The sequence below is a fragment of the Tachyglossus aculeatus genome, chromosome X1, assembly GCF_015852505.1.
Source record: "Tachyglossus aculeatus isolate mTacAcu1 chromosome X1, mTacAcu1.pri, whole genome shotgun sequence".
In the NCBI taxonomy this organism is placed as follows: domain Eukaryota; kingdom Metazoa; phylum Chordata; class Mammalia; order Monotremata; family Tachyglossidae; genus Tachyglossus; species Tachyglossus aculeatus.
The window spans coordinates 97,408,760-97,424,546 of NC_052101.1; the positions used below are offsets into that span (position 1 = coordinate 97,408,760).

General features: G+C 42.1%; 1 protein-coding gene across 1 annotated transcript in view; it reads left to right on the forward strand.

Moving 5' to 3' along the window:
- The first annotated feature begins 465 nt into the window (after positions 1–465).
- RAD18 (RAD18 E3 ubiquitin protein ligase) overlaps positions 466–15,787 on the forward strand; it is an 84,979-nt gene continuing 69,657 nt past the window's right edge. The window contains 4 exon segments of the mRNA XM_038739949.1: positions 466–540; positions 1,767–1,848; positions 4,049–4,110; positions 7,050–7,120. Of these exon segments, the coding sequence (XP_038595877.1) occupies positions 490–540; positions 1,767–1,848; positions 4,049–4,110; positions 7,050–7,120 (266 nt within the window). The 5' untranslated portion in view covers positions 466–489.

Here is a 15,787-nt window from a genome sequence, read left to right on the forward strand (position 1 = left end):
TAATTATGGTATTTGTCAAATGCTTACTATGTGCCAAGCACTGTTCTAAGTACTGGGGTAGATACAGGTAATCAGGTAGTCCCATGTGGGGCTCACAGTCTTAATCCCCCTTTCCAGATGAGGTAACTGAGGCCCAGAGAAGTGAAGTGACTTGCCCAAGGTCACAAGTGGCACAGCTGTGATTAGAACTCATGACCATCTGACTCCCAGGCCTGTGCTCTATTCACTATGTCATGCTGCTTCTCCAGCATGTGTGGCTGGGGGAAGAAAAGTGGGAAGTAGCGCCTTTTCAGCAATAGAGCACACACTCTCTCCCCGCCCACAACTTGGTCAGGCGGTAGGGAGGCTAATGATCAGTTCCCAGCAGGCACGGCGCCGAGTGCCCGTGAAGGCGAGCTGCTCAGTTGAAGCATGCTTGCGCAGATAATTTAATCTCTACTCTCGACAGGATCTGGCCACGTCAAGTTGCCGCTGCCCCCTTCAGAAATCATGTCCGACTTTTTTGGGGGCCGGTGGCCCCTTAGGATGGATTTCCTAAATGTGAGTGTTGGGCTTCCAAATAAGTTCTCGGGGTTGGCGAGTGGTTTGCTGGGAGGCACTTCTCTTGAATCTTGCGGCTTTGGGGTCGCCGAATGGTCAAGGCCACTTGACTGAGGCGAGAACTATGCAGTTTTTATTCAGTTACTGTCCGCGGCACTATCTCACCAGAGAAGCCTCACCCTTGGAAGTGTTCTCAGTTGCCATTTCTCACTCGGTTGAGCCTGATATGCCTAGTATTTGTATGTGAGGGGGCTCGTTTTGAGTTCGGTAGGTCTCAGTTTCTCTGGTTCTGTTGCTCTTACCTGGGCATTTAGATTTAGTGCCAGCACAGTCAGTTAAATCTCTCTCTCTCATTTGCTATCACCTCGATTAAGGGTGTTTCTTACTGTACCTGATCTAGCACTTCTACTGTGTGCACTTTGGGACCTTTGAAATCTAGTTTGTAATAGTAGTAGTGATAATAGTATTAAGTATTTAACTATGTGCCAAGAACTACAGCTGCAAGTGTGGTTAAAGTAGCATTTGCCAAGAGGTAGAGGACACAGTTTCTGTACCACCTGCCTTCTGAAGGGTGTTGGAAGTGTCAAGAAAGTAGGAGGATTGACAGGGAATGGGCCCCCGGATTACCCTCTCTTGTTAGATGAATTAGGGAATAAGGACCTGCCCACCTGAAGTAAAAGCAGCACCAGGATGAGGGTCCGAACCGGGCCATGTCTTAGATGCTAAAAATCTCTTGGCATGACCCTATGGGTAGCTGTTAATAAATTCAGTTTTCCGTCCAAAATGTCCAGTCTGAAGAATCTTGATATTTCATCTTGCCATATTCATACTAATCCCTAGTTGTACTAATAGTCTTCATAGAGTCTTAGGACTATTTGCAGTAATAGTATTCTTTAAATGTCAACTGTTAAGACTGTGAGCCCCCCATGGGACAACCTGATCACCTTGTAACCTCCCCAGCACTCAGAACAGTGCTTTGCACATAGTAAGCGTTTAATAAATGCCATTGTTGTTATTATTATTATTGTATCTAGAACACTGTACTAAGGGCTGGGAAAGAAATGTCCAGGCAAGAGGTACATATGGGCTGTGGCCTTTCAAGGACTCACAATCTAAGTCGGGGACACAATAGGAAATATAGATGATATAAATACAAAAGCAGTATTAAAGACCATGGGACTCAGCTTTCATTTAGAAATCCTGATATATTTTTATATGTATTTCAGACATTTGAAAGTTTGCTGAGCTGTGCTATTTGCTACGACTTTTTCAACATTGCAGTGATGATTCCACAGTGTTCACATAACTGTAAGTATGGCAATGTGTTTGTGAGGGTGTGTAGGAGAGGTATTTCTGTGTAAATAGATAAATATTTAGTAGTTACTGAGCTCTGACAGGGTTTGAGATTCTACAGAAAAAAGCCTACATAGCTGGGACTGTTGCTTTACTCCTGTTATGTATTTTCCCCTCCTTCACACTTGTTATCTTCCTCATCTTCATTGCTGTAATAACTGTAAAGATTGTTCATTTTGCCTCAGGGTTTATTCTTTGTCAGACATTGTTAGATTGCTGGGTGACTAGGAGAAGAATGTAGTGAGGTATAGACATGCTCCAGGCCGGTTTGGTTCTAGTCCAGCACAACCCCGGGGATTTGGACTGCGTCTGAGATATCCGTAGTCCAGAGGAGACGAGCCAAGGGATTCTGGTTACTCTGGAGTGGATCTTATCCTTGTCACCCATTATCATGGTTGATTGAGAGTTTTTAGGAAAATACTGTGGTGATGTCAATAGGTTTTTTAATTGCTGCCTTCCCTCTCCAAAACTCTAGCTGGTATAGCCCCTAATCTAAGAGTGAGGGGAAACCATGCCCCCCAGAAGCTATAGTGTTTCCCTGGCTATTGTCTCAGCAACCCCTATCGGAAGGGTTAAGTTGAAGATCTGGCTTTTGTGGCAGTGACCAAATGATTATTGGAACTTCTAAGATGTGTAAGGAAGACAGAGTCTTTCCCCTAGACTGGTAGGGGGTTCTGTGTGTCTTGGAAGTATACTGGAAGAGAAGCCCTCCTCCCTTTCAGGCATCTGCCTAATTCCTGGGAGTAGGTCAATAGTAGTAGTAGTAACCTCAGTCAAGTTTAGAAGGAAGGTGACTCCTTACATTCCAGGATCTCCTAGTCTACTCTAGGAGATCCTGCCTTCCATTCCCTTTAATGCTATCTGGAGTTTTAAGTCAGGTAATTATGTGCTGTATTTCAATGTTAGTACAGGTCTACAGATTAAGTTCAAAATAAGCTATATGTGTACAAGAATGTGCCTCCCTGCAAAAGTTTCACCTGTTGACACTTACCAGTTCTGTGCCTAACTTCTCTTAGCCACACTAACTCTACTTTCTCCTATTACATTTCTGTTCAGGATGCCTAGTTGTGTAAGTATTTTTAAAGCTAAGCATACTCGAATTTCTGCACTCTCCCACCATAAGTTTCTAGGAAAGTTTAATATCATAGAAAGGTAATTAATAAGTAAAGTTTAGGAAAGTTTTTGAGCCTGTCAATGAAAGTCGATGTGCATTTATTTATCCACTGTGTAAGTTACCTTTCTAATAGTAGAAACAGCTTATTGATTGATGTATTTTTGAGAGCCCAATGCAAGATGCCCCACTAACTTCATAGAAAAATACAACAACAGAAGAATGAATGAGCCCTGGGTTTGAAAGTTCAGGATTAAGAATTTGTGCAAAGGAGTGATTTTAATGCTAGTGGTTTGTGCAGTGCCGCTCGCACACTCTCATTCCTATCTGTTGTATTCCCATTGGGACAGAGAGTGCCATGAGGAAGCAGGTGGCAGTGCAGCACATTACGATGTGCGCCCAAAAGTCTGGTCTGTGGCTGAAGTGACTGTAGCATAGTGCAGATGCTGTGCCACAGCACCACAACCTGGGAGATGGTTGCCTTGATGGCCACTGTGGCCTTCACCATCCATATTAGCCACGTATTTTCAGCATTCCTGCCGGACCCGTCCACCTCGTGGAACGCCCTATGCGGAAATTTAGTCAGAAACCTTCAGCAATGATGGCATGCCTTCTGCTACCTATTTTTACCTACTTGCAGAACCAGAATCCACATATCCCAGCTCCTCCACTTGTCAGCTGTGTGACTTTGGGCAAGTCAATTAACTTCTCTGTGCCTCAGTTCCATCATCTGTGAAATGGGGATGAAGACTGTGAATCCCACGTGGGACAACCTGATCACCTTGTAACCTCCACAGTGCTTAGAACAGTGCTTTGCACATAGTAAGCAATTAATAAATGCTATTACTGTTATTATTATTATTATGTCCCAATTCCAAGAGTCACCCTCTTACCAGTGGACCAACAGCAGGGCTCAGGTGACTATTTTGGTATCCACTTATATAGTTGCATCATATTTCTCTGTCAGAATGTGTAAGAAGTACTCAAATAGTCATAGGATCAGTGTGTCTCCCTGGACTAATATTTTCTTTACTTTCTTTTCAGATTGTTCTTTCTGTATAAGGAAATTTCTTTCCTTTAAAACCCAGTGTCCCATCTGTTTTGTGGTAGGTGTTTCCAGTTTTTCTGTTTAATAATATTTCAAAACTGGAGGTGAAAGTTTAAGAGGAAAAATTAAGAGATGTTTCGTTGCTACAGGGAAGAGATTTCAGAAAAATGGATTTTTTTTAAAGCTTTAATGGGGGAGAGTTGGCCTTTTTTATTTTGTTCAGCTTTTTATGTTAATATTTCTAAATCAATCAATCAATCAATCAATCATATTTATTGAGCACTTACTGTGTTCAGAGCACTGTACTAAGCGCTTGGGAAGTACAAGTCAGCAACACATAGAGACAGTCCCTACCCAACAGTGGGCTCACAGTCTAGAAGGGGGAGACAGAGAACAAAACCAAACATACTAACAAAATAAAATAAATAGAATAGATATGTACAAGTAAGATAAATAAATAAATAAATAAAAAGAATAATAAATATGTACAAACATATATACATATATACAGGTGCTGTGGGGAAGGGAAGGAGGTAAGATGGGGGGGATGGAGAGGGGGACGAGGGGGAGAGGAAGGAAGGGGCTCAGTGTGCAAAGGCCTCCTGGAGGAGGTGAGCTCTCAGTAGGGCCTTGAAGGGAGGAAGAGAGCTAGCTTGGCGGATGGGCTGAGGGAGGGCATTCCAGGCCTGGGAGATGATGTGGGCCGGGGGTCGATGGTGGGACAGGCGAGAACGAGGCACGGTGAGGAGATTAGCGGCAGAGGAGTGGAGGGTGTGGGGTGGGCTGTAGAAGGAGAGAAGGGAGGTGAGGTAGGAGGGGGCGAGGTGATGGAGAGCCTTGAAGCCGAGCATAAGGAATTTCTGCCTGATGCGCAGATTGATTGGTAGCCACTGGAGATTTTTGAGGAGGGGAGTAACATGCCCAGAGCATTTCTGGACAAAGACAATCCAGGCAGCAGCATGAAGTATGGACTGAAGTGGGGAGAGACACGAGGATGGGAGATCAGAGGGAAGGCTGATGCAGTAGTCCAGACGGGATAGGATGAGAGCTTGAACAAGCAGGGTAGCGGTTTGGATGGAGAGGAAAGGGCGGATCTTGGCAATGTTGCGGAGCTGAGACCGGCAGGTTTTGGTGACGGCTTGGATGTGAGGGGTGAATGAGAGAGCGGAGTCGAGGATGACACCAAGTTTGCGGGCTTGTGAGACGGGAAGGTTGGTAGTGCCATCAACAGAGATGGGAAAGTCAGGGAGAGGGCAGGGTTTGGGAGGGAAGACAAGGAGTTCAGTCTTGGACAAGCTGAGTTTTAGGTGGCGGGCAGACATCCAGATGGAGATGTCCTGAAGGCAGGAGGAGATGCGAGCCTGGAGAGGGGGAGAGAGCAGGGCTGGAGATGTAGATCTGGGTGTCATCAGCGTAGAGATGATAGTTGAAGCCATGGGAGTCAATGAGGTCACCAAGGGAGTGAGTGTAGATCGAGAACAGAAGGGGACCCAAGCACTGAACCTTGGGGAACCCCCACAGTAAGGGGATGGGAGGGGGAGGAGGAGCCTGCAAAAGAGACTGAGATTGAATGACCGGAGAGGTAAGAGGAGAACCAGGAGCGGACGGAGTCTGTGAAGCCAAGGTCGGATAGCAGGTCTAAAGCAGTTTAGGTCACTACTGACTGTCTACACCTCATGGTTTTCAGTTTCCCTGCTGTCCTTTTCACCTGTAACAACTTTAAGAAATGAAGAGCAAATAGAATTAGTACAATTCCAAATAAAATTGGATGAATTCCCCAAGTAGACATTTTGTGTCCCTGAAAATTTTTTGCTGTTTTAATATGGCATCACCGCATCAGTAGTATTTATGGAATGTCTTCTATGCAGATCACTGTGCTAAATTGTTGAAAGAGTGTAGTAGCATTAGTAGACATGACCTCTGCCCTACCCTGTAGGGGAGACAGACACTAACATGATTTACAGAGGCAGGATCATGTTTACTTCCTCCATTGTACTCCCAGAAACTTAGTACAGTGCTCTGCGCAGAGTTAAGTGTGGAATAAATATCATTGATTGCAAGTGGTCTTTACATGAGTGAATGCTAAAAGATTAGGGCATATACAAAAGTGCCACAGTAACGGCAAGGCTGGGGCATAGTGCTGGGTCATGATACACAAGTGCTATGTTTCAAAAGCTTGATGTCTAATACATGAACAAATGCTGATTTGTAATATATTGTTGAACCACATTAGTTTACCCAGATTGCATTTCTAAATCAGCCTTTGAAACATAATCGCAGCATGGCTCAGTGGAAAGAGCATGGGCTTTGGAGTCAGAGGTCATGGGTTCAAATCCCGGCTCTGCCAACTGTCAGCTGTGTGACTTTGGACAACTCACTTAACTTCTCTTTGCCTCCGTTACCTCATCTGTAAAATGAGAATTAAAACTGTGAGCCCCCACCCCGGGACAACCTGATCACCTTGTAACCTCCCCAGTGCTTAGAACAGTGCTTTGCACATAGTAAGCGCTTAACAAATACCATCATTATTATTATTAATTGCGAGTTCATATGAATCTCATATGTTTTGTGAGAACCTTGTTCTAAACATGGTAGGCCCTTTCAATATATTTATCGTTTCCATTCAGGGGGTCTTTCCAAATGTATTTGAACATATTGAATTGGGAGAGGTGAGTGGTAGCTTTTTGAAGGTTTTTTGGGTTTTTTTGCCCATATTGTGATTTATGTGTATTCAATAGAAAATGAAACGTTTTTGCTATGCCTTTCTTTAGTCCTTTAGTCAGCAGATACTGATTCTGTATTTTGGACGTCGAATTGCAATAAACGACCAATAAACTTTTATTTTATAAGTCTCTTCTTGAGGGATTCATAGAATGAGGCAGTGGTAGGAGAAGAATAGGAGCAGGCAGGAAGGGTCATACATTTTCAAAATAAGACTCTGACAAGTTAATTATTGTCTATTTGAACAGTTTCCATCTGTTGTTTTTCCTTTTCTAGGCAGCCACAGAATTTGACCTGAAAAATAACCACGTTTTGGATGAAATGGTAGCTGCTTTTACTTCTGCAAGGTACGCCTTAGTTTCATGAATAATCCCCACTGCCATTTCTAGTTTGTAGGTGCTTGTTGCATACATGATGTAGGTTTTTGATTTAGGAACCTAGCCCTGCATTTTTTGTGCTGTGTAGGAGAGGGAAAGACCTAAAGGAAGTCTTCACATGTATGATTAATAAAATGAAAAGCTGTTTCTGCTTTGTTGAAAGTCTTCTGCTAAGCAGACATTTTCCTGCGGTTGAAATGGTAATTGCTTTTACTTCTGCAAGGTATGCCTTAGTTTCATGAATAATCCCCCCTGCCATTTCTTGTTTGTAGGTGCTTGCTGCATTTGTGCTGTAAGCTTTTGATTTAAGAACCTATCCCTATATTTGTCGTGATGTATAGGAAAGGGAAAGACCTAACAGAAATCTTCACATGCATAATTAATAGAATGAAAAACTGTTCCTGTCTTTGTTAAAAGTCCTCTGCTAAGCAGACATTTTCCTGTGGTAGAAAATTATTTAAAATGGAGATGTTCTCAGGGAAGGTAAGGTATGACTTAAGTCTGAAAGGAACGTGGTAAACCAACAAAAAGTTTATTCCTGAATAATTCTCTCCTTTGTGACCTCTCCCTTAATCTTAACTGAAGTGACCAACTGGTCATTGTAGCAACCTATCTGTTGAGATTCTCATTCTGAGGTCCTTCAATCTTCAATCTTCTCTTACTTCTTCATCTAAAAAGTAACAGAATTCCTTTTTATAAATAGTAAAGTCAGTGCACACAACCCTGACTAAACCCTACTTTTTTTCAGTTCCAAGTGCCATGCTTCAGATGTGCTCTCCTTTCTCGTTGCAGTACCTGCCTGGGCCCAGCTCTTCCCAAATTCCTATGCCATGTCATGTGGTCTTTCCAGTTTCTGGACTCTGCTTTCAACTTTATCCCAAATCCCTGATTCACTGTTTCTATGGCAGCCCTGTCACTTGGCTGATGTGTTACCTGGGGCAAGCCATATAATTTATCTGTGCCTTAGTTTCCTCATCTTTCAAATGGGGATAAAAGACCTGTTCTCCTTCCCACTTAGAAAGCAAACCCCATATGGGATAGGGCCTATGTCCAATCTGAGTATTGTGTCTCTACCCCAATGTTTAGCATGTTTAGATGTTTAGTAGATGCCGTCATTGTTGTTCAGTCTCCCCATGTCCATTTTTTCATGGACATAAAGAGGTGCTAGTGTGTTATTCAGTACCTCCCCAAATGCAAAGTACAAGTACATTTGTTATTTTAATAAAACACATTTCTTCCACTAAAATAACCCTCTAAAGTTAGAGCTGTTTAGTATAAATAGAAAAAAAGATTGTGTATTTAGAACATAGAAAATATTTTAGTTAAAGGCACCAGGCGTGACACTTGGCATTTGTTTAAATGATCAGCCTTCACTGGGTGGGCTTTTTATTTAGTCATGTCTTAAATCAATTTACTTAAGGTATTTAGAATAATCTAGTTTATGAATTTGATATTGGATAAATTTCTGTATTCAATTTTGCTAGGGAGACTTTTTTTAAAATGATAACTGTGTAACACTAAGCTCAAGGTCATTTATTCACCCCAAAGGAGAAGGATAGCATGTTTTACTAAATGGCATTTTGGTAGTGTGCCAATCAATAAACATTACAGGAAAAATAAGTGGACTCATTCCTAAGAGAATTATTATTGAAAACTGTTGGTTACAATGATGAGCAAACTATAGGGCAAGACAACGAATGTAGAGAAAATGTTTTCATTCTTTCAAAATGAATATGGAAAATGGACTATGAATAGTGTATCTGAAATCATTTTAAAGTGATTTCAGGCTAGAGTCTAAGATTGTCCAAGATGATATGGGAGACTTGTGCTTTTTTACTTAAAAATAAAATTCTGTCTAGAGCAACCAAGTTGATTAGGGGAATGGCAGAGCTTCCATAGGAAGATGGACCAATAAAACCAGACTCTCCTTCAATCTGGAAAGATAATAGTAGTAATGGTAATTGTTAAGTGTTTATTATGTGCCAAGCACTGTACTAGGCTCTGAAATAGATACAACATAATCAGGTCAAACAGTCCCCATCCCACCTGAGGCTCACAGTCTAGGGGCTAGGGAGAGCAATGCTCATTTACAGATGGTGAAATTGAGACACAGAGAAGTTAAATGACTTGCCCAAGGTCACACAACCATGAAGTGGCAGAACCAGGACTAGAAAGAACCCAGGTCCTCTGGCTCCAGGCCCATGCTCTTTTCACTAGGCTACACTGATTGATGAGGGATGAGAAGGGCTATGATCAAAGCTTGCAAAATCCTGAAATGTATAGACAGGGTGAACTTGGAATTGTTGCATACCAAATCCCACAACACCAGGAAGAAGAGGCACCCATTAAGACTTATAGGTGGCAGTTCTAAAACAAGCAGAAAGAAACACTTTGCTACACAGCAATTGGTGAATTTATAGAATTCTTTATTGAAAAGTTTTGCAGGCTGAAAATATTAGATTGAAGAGGAGTTTAGATAAAATTCTTCACCGTGGTGGCTGCTACTATTGTGGTTTCAAAGAGATTCTTCTCTGTAACCATAGGCTCCACCCATTCTCCCTACCAGCTGTTGCACCGTGTGTGCTGGGTCCAGGGTGACCAGGTAAGCAGTTATGGATGGCTCAGCACAAACCATCGCTACTACTGCAGAAATAAGTCAAGCTCATGCCTTATTGGTGGTAGGACATACCTTTCCCCTCTTGACCATTGGTGTCTGAGCAATTTTCACACAAATAGCAAGAGGCCAGTAAAGATGCCTGCCTGTATTTCCCCGAATAAAGTGGAAGAGATTCCCAGAAACTCCCATTCATGGATGCAGTCTCACTGATGTCATCGTCCTCCTCTAAGAACCGAAGGACAACTAGCAGTCAGATAATGAGGAATTAGAGGTAAAAGTTAAAGTGTATTAGGCAGTGCATTTGTAATCCCCACTTTGCAGATGAGGGAACTGAGGCATAAAGAAGTTAGCTTACTTGCCCAAGGTCACACAGTAGAGAAGTGGCAGAGCTGGTATTAGAACCCAGGTCATCTGACTCCCAGGCTTGTGCTTTTTTCACTAGGCCACGATTTTAACTGAGTCATGGTTTTAGAATAACCTTTTTGTAAGAAATGCTATGTGATGAAGAAAATTGGATTCTTTAAATGAAAGCCATGCTTCTTATCCCGATGAGAGAAAAGGAATTTTATCTGGCTTTTTCATAGCAATAATTATTTCTGTACTCATGTAGAGTATTTTTAGAGTCCGGAAAAGTTTCTTTTCAGTACATTTAGTACAGTGGAACTATCCGTTCCTAGATAATACTGGGCCACCATAGTGTGCTTTTTCAAGATGGGGGAAATTTTTGGGAAAAAAAGTTTTCAAATTGGATTTCATGTTAAGCTTCAATTTTGGGAATAAAACCAACAATTAGAATTTATATCTTCTTAGTGTCTGTTTTTTAGATACAGCCATATACTTCAATTTTGCAACATGGAGAGGCAACTTTGTCAATGCCAGTCCCTGCTGCAATTCTTCCAGTTTTCTCCACATACATGTTCTGGCAGTGGTAATTGTTATTTGTTACAATAAATGTTATTAGAGAAGCAGCATGGCCTAGTGGTAGAAGCACGGGCCTGGGAGTCAGAGGATCCAGGTTCAACTAACCCCAGCTCCACAGCTTGTCAGCTGTGTGACTTTGGGCAAGTCACTTTACTTCTCTGGGCCTCAGTTTCCTCATCTGTAAAATGTACATTAAGACTGTGAGCCCTATGTGGGACAGGGGCTGTGGCCAACCAGATTATCTTGTATTTACCCCAGCGCTTATTGTAGTGTCTGGCACATAGGAAGCACTTAACAAATACCACAATTATCATTATTATTATTATTTCAAAGGTAAGGGAGAGAGAGTTAATGGATCAGAGAAGCAAATGTAATTTAGCATTAAAGAAAAGTGAAAGTCAAACCATCTCAAAGCTTTCTTGCCAACTAAGCCTAGATACTGTTGTTAAAGGAGTACCACTGCAGTGGTCTTTTATCAATGACAATTTTATCTCTAAACTGATTGATGCCCAGTTTATCTTATAATGGGCTGAAAGCTTTTGTTGTGCACAATCTTTGCATGGAAATAGAACTTCTGGCAAGAAAAAACAGAATGTTGATCATGGTTACATATTATTTGCACTTGAATTTTTTTCTAAGAATGCAATTAGTTAAAATCAGTGCTATTTTCTTTCATTTTTAGACATGTTTGCAAATATGCAGGGGCCTCTGATTCATTGTAGCAGATGATCTAAATTAGAAGACATAAAAGAGAATATCTTCACTTTTATGAATTTTGTGGAATTACTAGAAAAAGTGATCAGACCAGTCTTTGTTTAAAAGCATTTTATTAGGAAGCATGGATAGTTTCGAAAGAAGTAGGGGTATGATCCTTGCCTTTAGAGATCGTACATTCTAACAAGAGAGACAGGACAGGCATTAGTGAAATTATCTAAAAATGCAAATTACATTTATTCAGTAGTATTTTTTGAGCACCTGCTATGTGCAGAGCACAATTCAAAGCAATTGGCAAAGTACAATAAAAGTTAAAATTGTGGTCCCTACATTCACTAAGCTCACTTGAGGAGCTTACAGTCTAGTGGGGGAAACAGGCAGATGTAAATTATATTCTTACAGTAGGAGCAAGAGGAAAGCTATGAATATAATTGTATTTTCTTCAAGCAAATGGAAAAGTGAACAAAATATGTAAATCATTATGTGCTTATGTGCTTAGTGACTTGTGATGCTATGATCTGGGGTGGTGGAAATTAGCAGGGGAGTTCTTCCCAGAATAGGTGGGTTTTCAGGAGGGCTTTGGGGTAGAGTGTGATCTGACAGGTTTCAGGCAGAAGGATGGGTGTGAACAGTGAGTCAGAGATCTTGGAGTCTAGGGTGAGGTACAGTAAGGTGGATACGATATCTTGGCAGGAAGGAAGTATGCAAACCAGGGTATAGTGCATGAAGAGAGCCAATATCTAAGAAGAGCTGGGGAAGAGCCTTGAAACCAGTGGTCAGGAGTGCCTCTTCATTATGACGAGAAATGGGTACTCATTGGGAGCTCCTGAAGAGCAGAGTATGTTGAGAGTGATGTTTTAGAAAGATGGTATGATCATCAGAACATAGGATATGCTGAAAAGAGGACGGCAGGAACCAGTGAGGAGGCTGATGTAGTAGTTTAGTTGGGAGATCATGAGAATTTGAACCCCAAAGTGGTGTCTGTAAGGGTGAAGTGGAATTGAAATATTGTGGAGAATAAAATGGCAGGATTTAATGACTAAATATGAGAGCTAAAATACAGAAAGGAGTCAGTGGTGACATCAAGGTCACATGCTTCTGGGACAGGGTAAATGGTAGTGATGCCTAATGCTGACTTGTATTTCCCAAGCGCTTAGTACAGGGCTCTGCACACAGTAAGTGCTCAATAAATACAATTGAATGAATGAATGAATGATGGAAAAGGAGGAGTGGCTTTAATAGGGAAGATGAGGAGTTCAGTTTTAGCCATGTCATGTGTAGGAGGTGTCCTAGGCGCCAGAGGAAATGGGAGATTATAAAGCCGGTGAGAGGTTGAGGCTGGTGAGGTGGATTTGGGAGTCATTCATGTTAAGCCATGAATAAATAAGATTCCCAAAAGAGTGAATGTCAAGCTCTCATTTGGTGCTGAGCACTGGCATAGTTACGGTATGTACAGATAGGAAACAGTCCTTGTCCCACATGGGGCTCACACTGTAAGTAGGAGTAAGGACAGATATTGAATTCCCATTTTACAGAGGAGGAAACAAACACCAGAGAAGTGAAGTGACTTGCCCAAGGTCACCCAGCAAGTAAGTGGCAGAGCTGGGATTATAATACCTGTGGTCTTTCCACTAGGCCGAGTTGTGTATAGCGAGAAGAGCCAATAATGCCCAGCTGCATGACAAGTATATAACCAAATGAAATTGTACAGAGGACTGTAATGACTGGAGCCACTATTTAATCTTAACCAGGTGCTGTCTGGCAAGGAAAGCTACTCCCAAGTGTAGTTGAAGAATTTTTAGAGGTGCATTAACCTTAGGCCCTAGGAGAAAGGACATCTAATAAATAATACATAACCCACAGCCATTGTACTGCCTTTTCCAGTGAGACTTTGAATATCAGATGAGTCTAGTACAGAATGGAGCAGTAATTTATTAAGTAAACCTTTCACTTAGGTTCCAAAAATTTGCCAGACTTCAAAGGAGGGTGGGGTCCACTAGACCAGTAAAAGAGGTCTCTGGAATAAGAATGGTCCAAAGCAGGGGCTTTATTTTTTCCCCTTGAGAGGGCATTTTGGTTTGGTTGGCATTACGGAACACTGTAAGAGAGTATCATTTCCATGGGAAACTGATAGGTGGGGAAATAAAGGGCAGCACCATGTAGCCTGTTGTAAGTGGTATACATGTATACCTGTATATATGTATATATGTTTGTACGTATTTATTACTCTATTTCTTTATTTATTTTACTTGTACATATCTATTCTATTTATTTTATTTTGTTAATATGTTTTGTTTTGTTCTCTGTCTCCCCCTTGTAGACTGTGAGCCCACAGTTGGGTAGGGACCGTCTCTATATGTTGCCAACTTGTACTTCCCAAGCACTTAGTACAGTGCTCTGCACACAGTAAGCGCTCAATAAATACGATTGATTAATTGATTGGTATTTCTTTCTGACTTGTACACTGCATTAAGGAAGTTGTAGTCCTACTATTATAGGTACATTATCTAATTTAGGTATGCACAAAGAAGGAAAATGTGACTAAAAGGAGAGAATAACTAAGCCATATTGCCTAAAAGAGAAGAAGGCTGGTTCTGTGTGCTCTTAGGAGCAGGGGTTTTGTGGGGAGAGGTAAAAGGGACCTTTAAAACTTAAATCATCACCTCACCCCATCCCATCCCTGCACATTCTTCCTACTAGTTTCAGTTCCTCCCTGTCTGGGCCTTACATATGCATTTGTTGTCCTCTCTTAGAGGGGAGTGTTGAAAAAGAAGATGTGGATTAAGATGTTTCTTTTGTGTATTTAAATAAACCATAGGTGTAGGTAAGTGAAGGATTCATTCATTCATTCATTCAATCAATCATATTTATTGAGCATTTACTGTGTACAGAGCACTGTACTAAATGCTTGGGAAGTACAAATCGGCAACATATAGAGACGGTCCCTACCCAATAATGGGCTCACAGTCTAGAAGGGGGACAGACAACAAAACAAAACAAGTAGACAGGTGTCAATACCATCAGAATAAATAGAATTATAGCTATATAGACATCATTAATAAAATAGAGTAATAAATATGTACAAATAAAATAGAGTAATGAATATGTACAAATATATACAAGTACTGTGGGAAGAGGATAGGGTAGAGGGATGGAGGGGGGAGATGGGGAGGGGAGGAGGAGGAGAGGAAAAAGACGGGCTCAGTCTGGGAAGACCTCCTGGAGGAGGTGAGCTCTCAGTAGGGAGGAAGGGAGGAAGAGAGCTAGTTTGGCGGGTGTGTAGAGGGAGGGTATTCCAGGTCAGAGGTAGGATGTGGGCCAGGGATCAGTGGCGGGACAGGCAAGAATGAGGCACAGTGAGGAGGTTAGCAGTAGAGGAGCGGAGTGTGCTGGTAGGGCTGTAGAAGGAGAGAAGGGAGGTGAGGTAGGAGGGGGCGAGGTGATGGAGAGCCTTGAAGCCGAGAGTGAGGAGTTTTTGCTTGATTCAAAGGTTGATAGGCAGCCACTGGAGATTTTTGAGGAGGGGAATGACATGCCCAGTGCGTTTCTGTACAAAGATAATCCGGGCAGCAGAGTGAAGTATAGACTGAAGCAGGGAGAGACAGGAGGATGGGAGATCAGAAAGGAGGCTGATGTAGCAATCCAGTCGGGATAGGATAAGAGATTGAACCAGCAAGGTAGCAGTTTGGACGGAGAGGAAAGGGCGGATCTTGGCGATGTTGTGGAAGTGAGATCAGCAGGTTTTGGTGATGGATTGGATGTGTGAGGTAAATGAGAAAGAAGAGTCGAGGATGACACCAAAGTTGCGGGCTTGTGAGACGGGAAGGATAGTAGTGCTGTCTACAGTGACGGGAAAGTCAGGGAGAGGACCGGGTTTGTGAGGGAAGATAAGGAGCTAAGTCTTGGACATGTTGAGGTTTAGATGGCAGGCAGACATCCAGATGGAGATGTCCGGAAGGCAGGAGGAGATATGAGCCTGGAGGGAGGGAAAGAGAACAGGGGTGGAGATGTAGATTTGGGTGTCATCAGCACAGAGATGATAGTTGAAGTCATGGGAGCGAATGAGTTTACCAAGGGAGTGAGTATAGATGGAGAACAGAAGGGGACCGAGAATTGACCCTTGAGGAACCCCTTCAGTACGGGGGTGGGAGTGGGAGGAGGAGCCCGTGAAGGAGACTGAGAATGAAGGATGGTTTGGACACCAACAAAAGCAACTTAACCAGGCTGGGTTAGGCTAGGCTTTATCTAGGTATTGTTCTACTATCCTACCCATCATAATTGTGTGGTTTTTTCACTGTTTGTTTTGAGTGAAGTAAAATCCACTTTTAACTTTTTAAAATTTCCAAAATGTCCCTGAGAAACTGTCATCTTCAGAGTTGAATTTT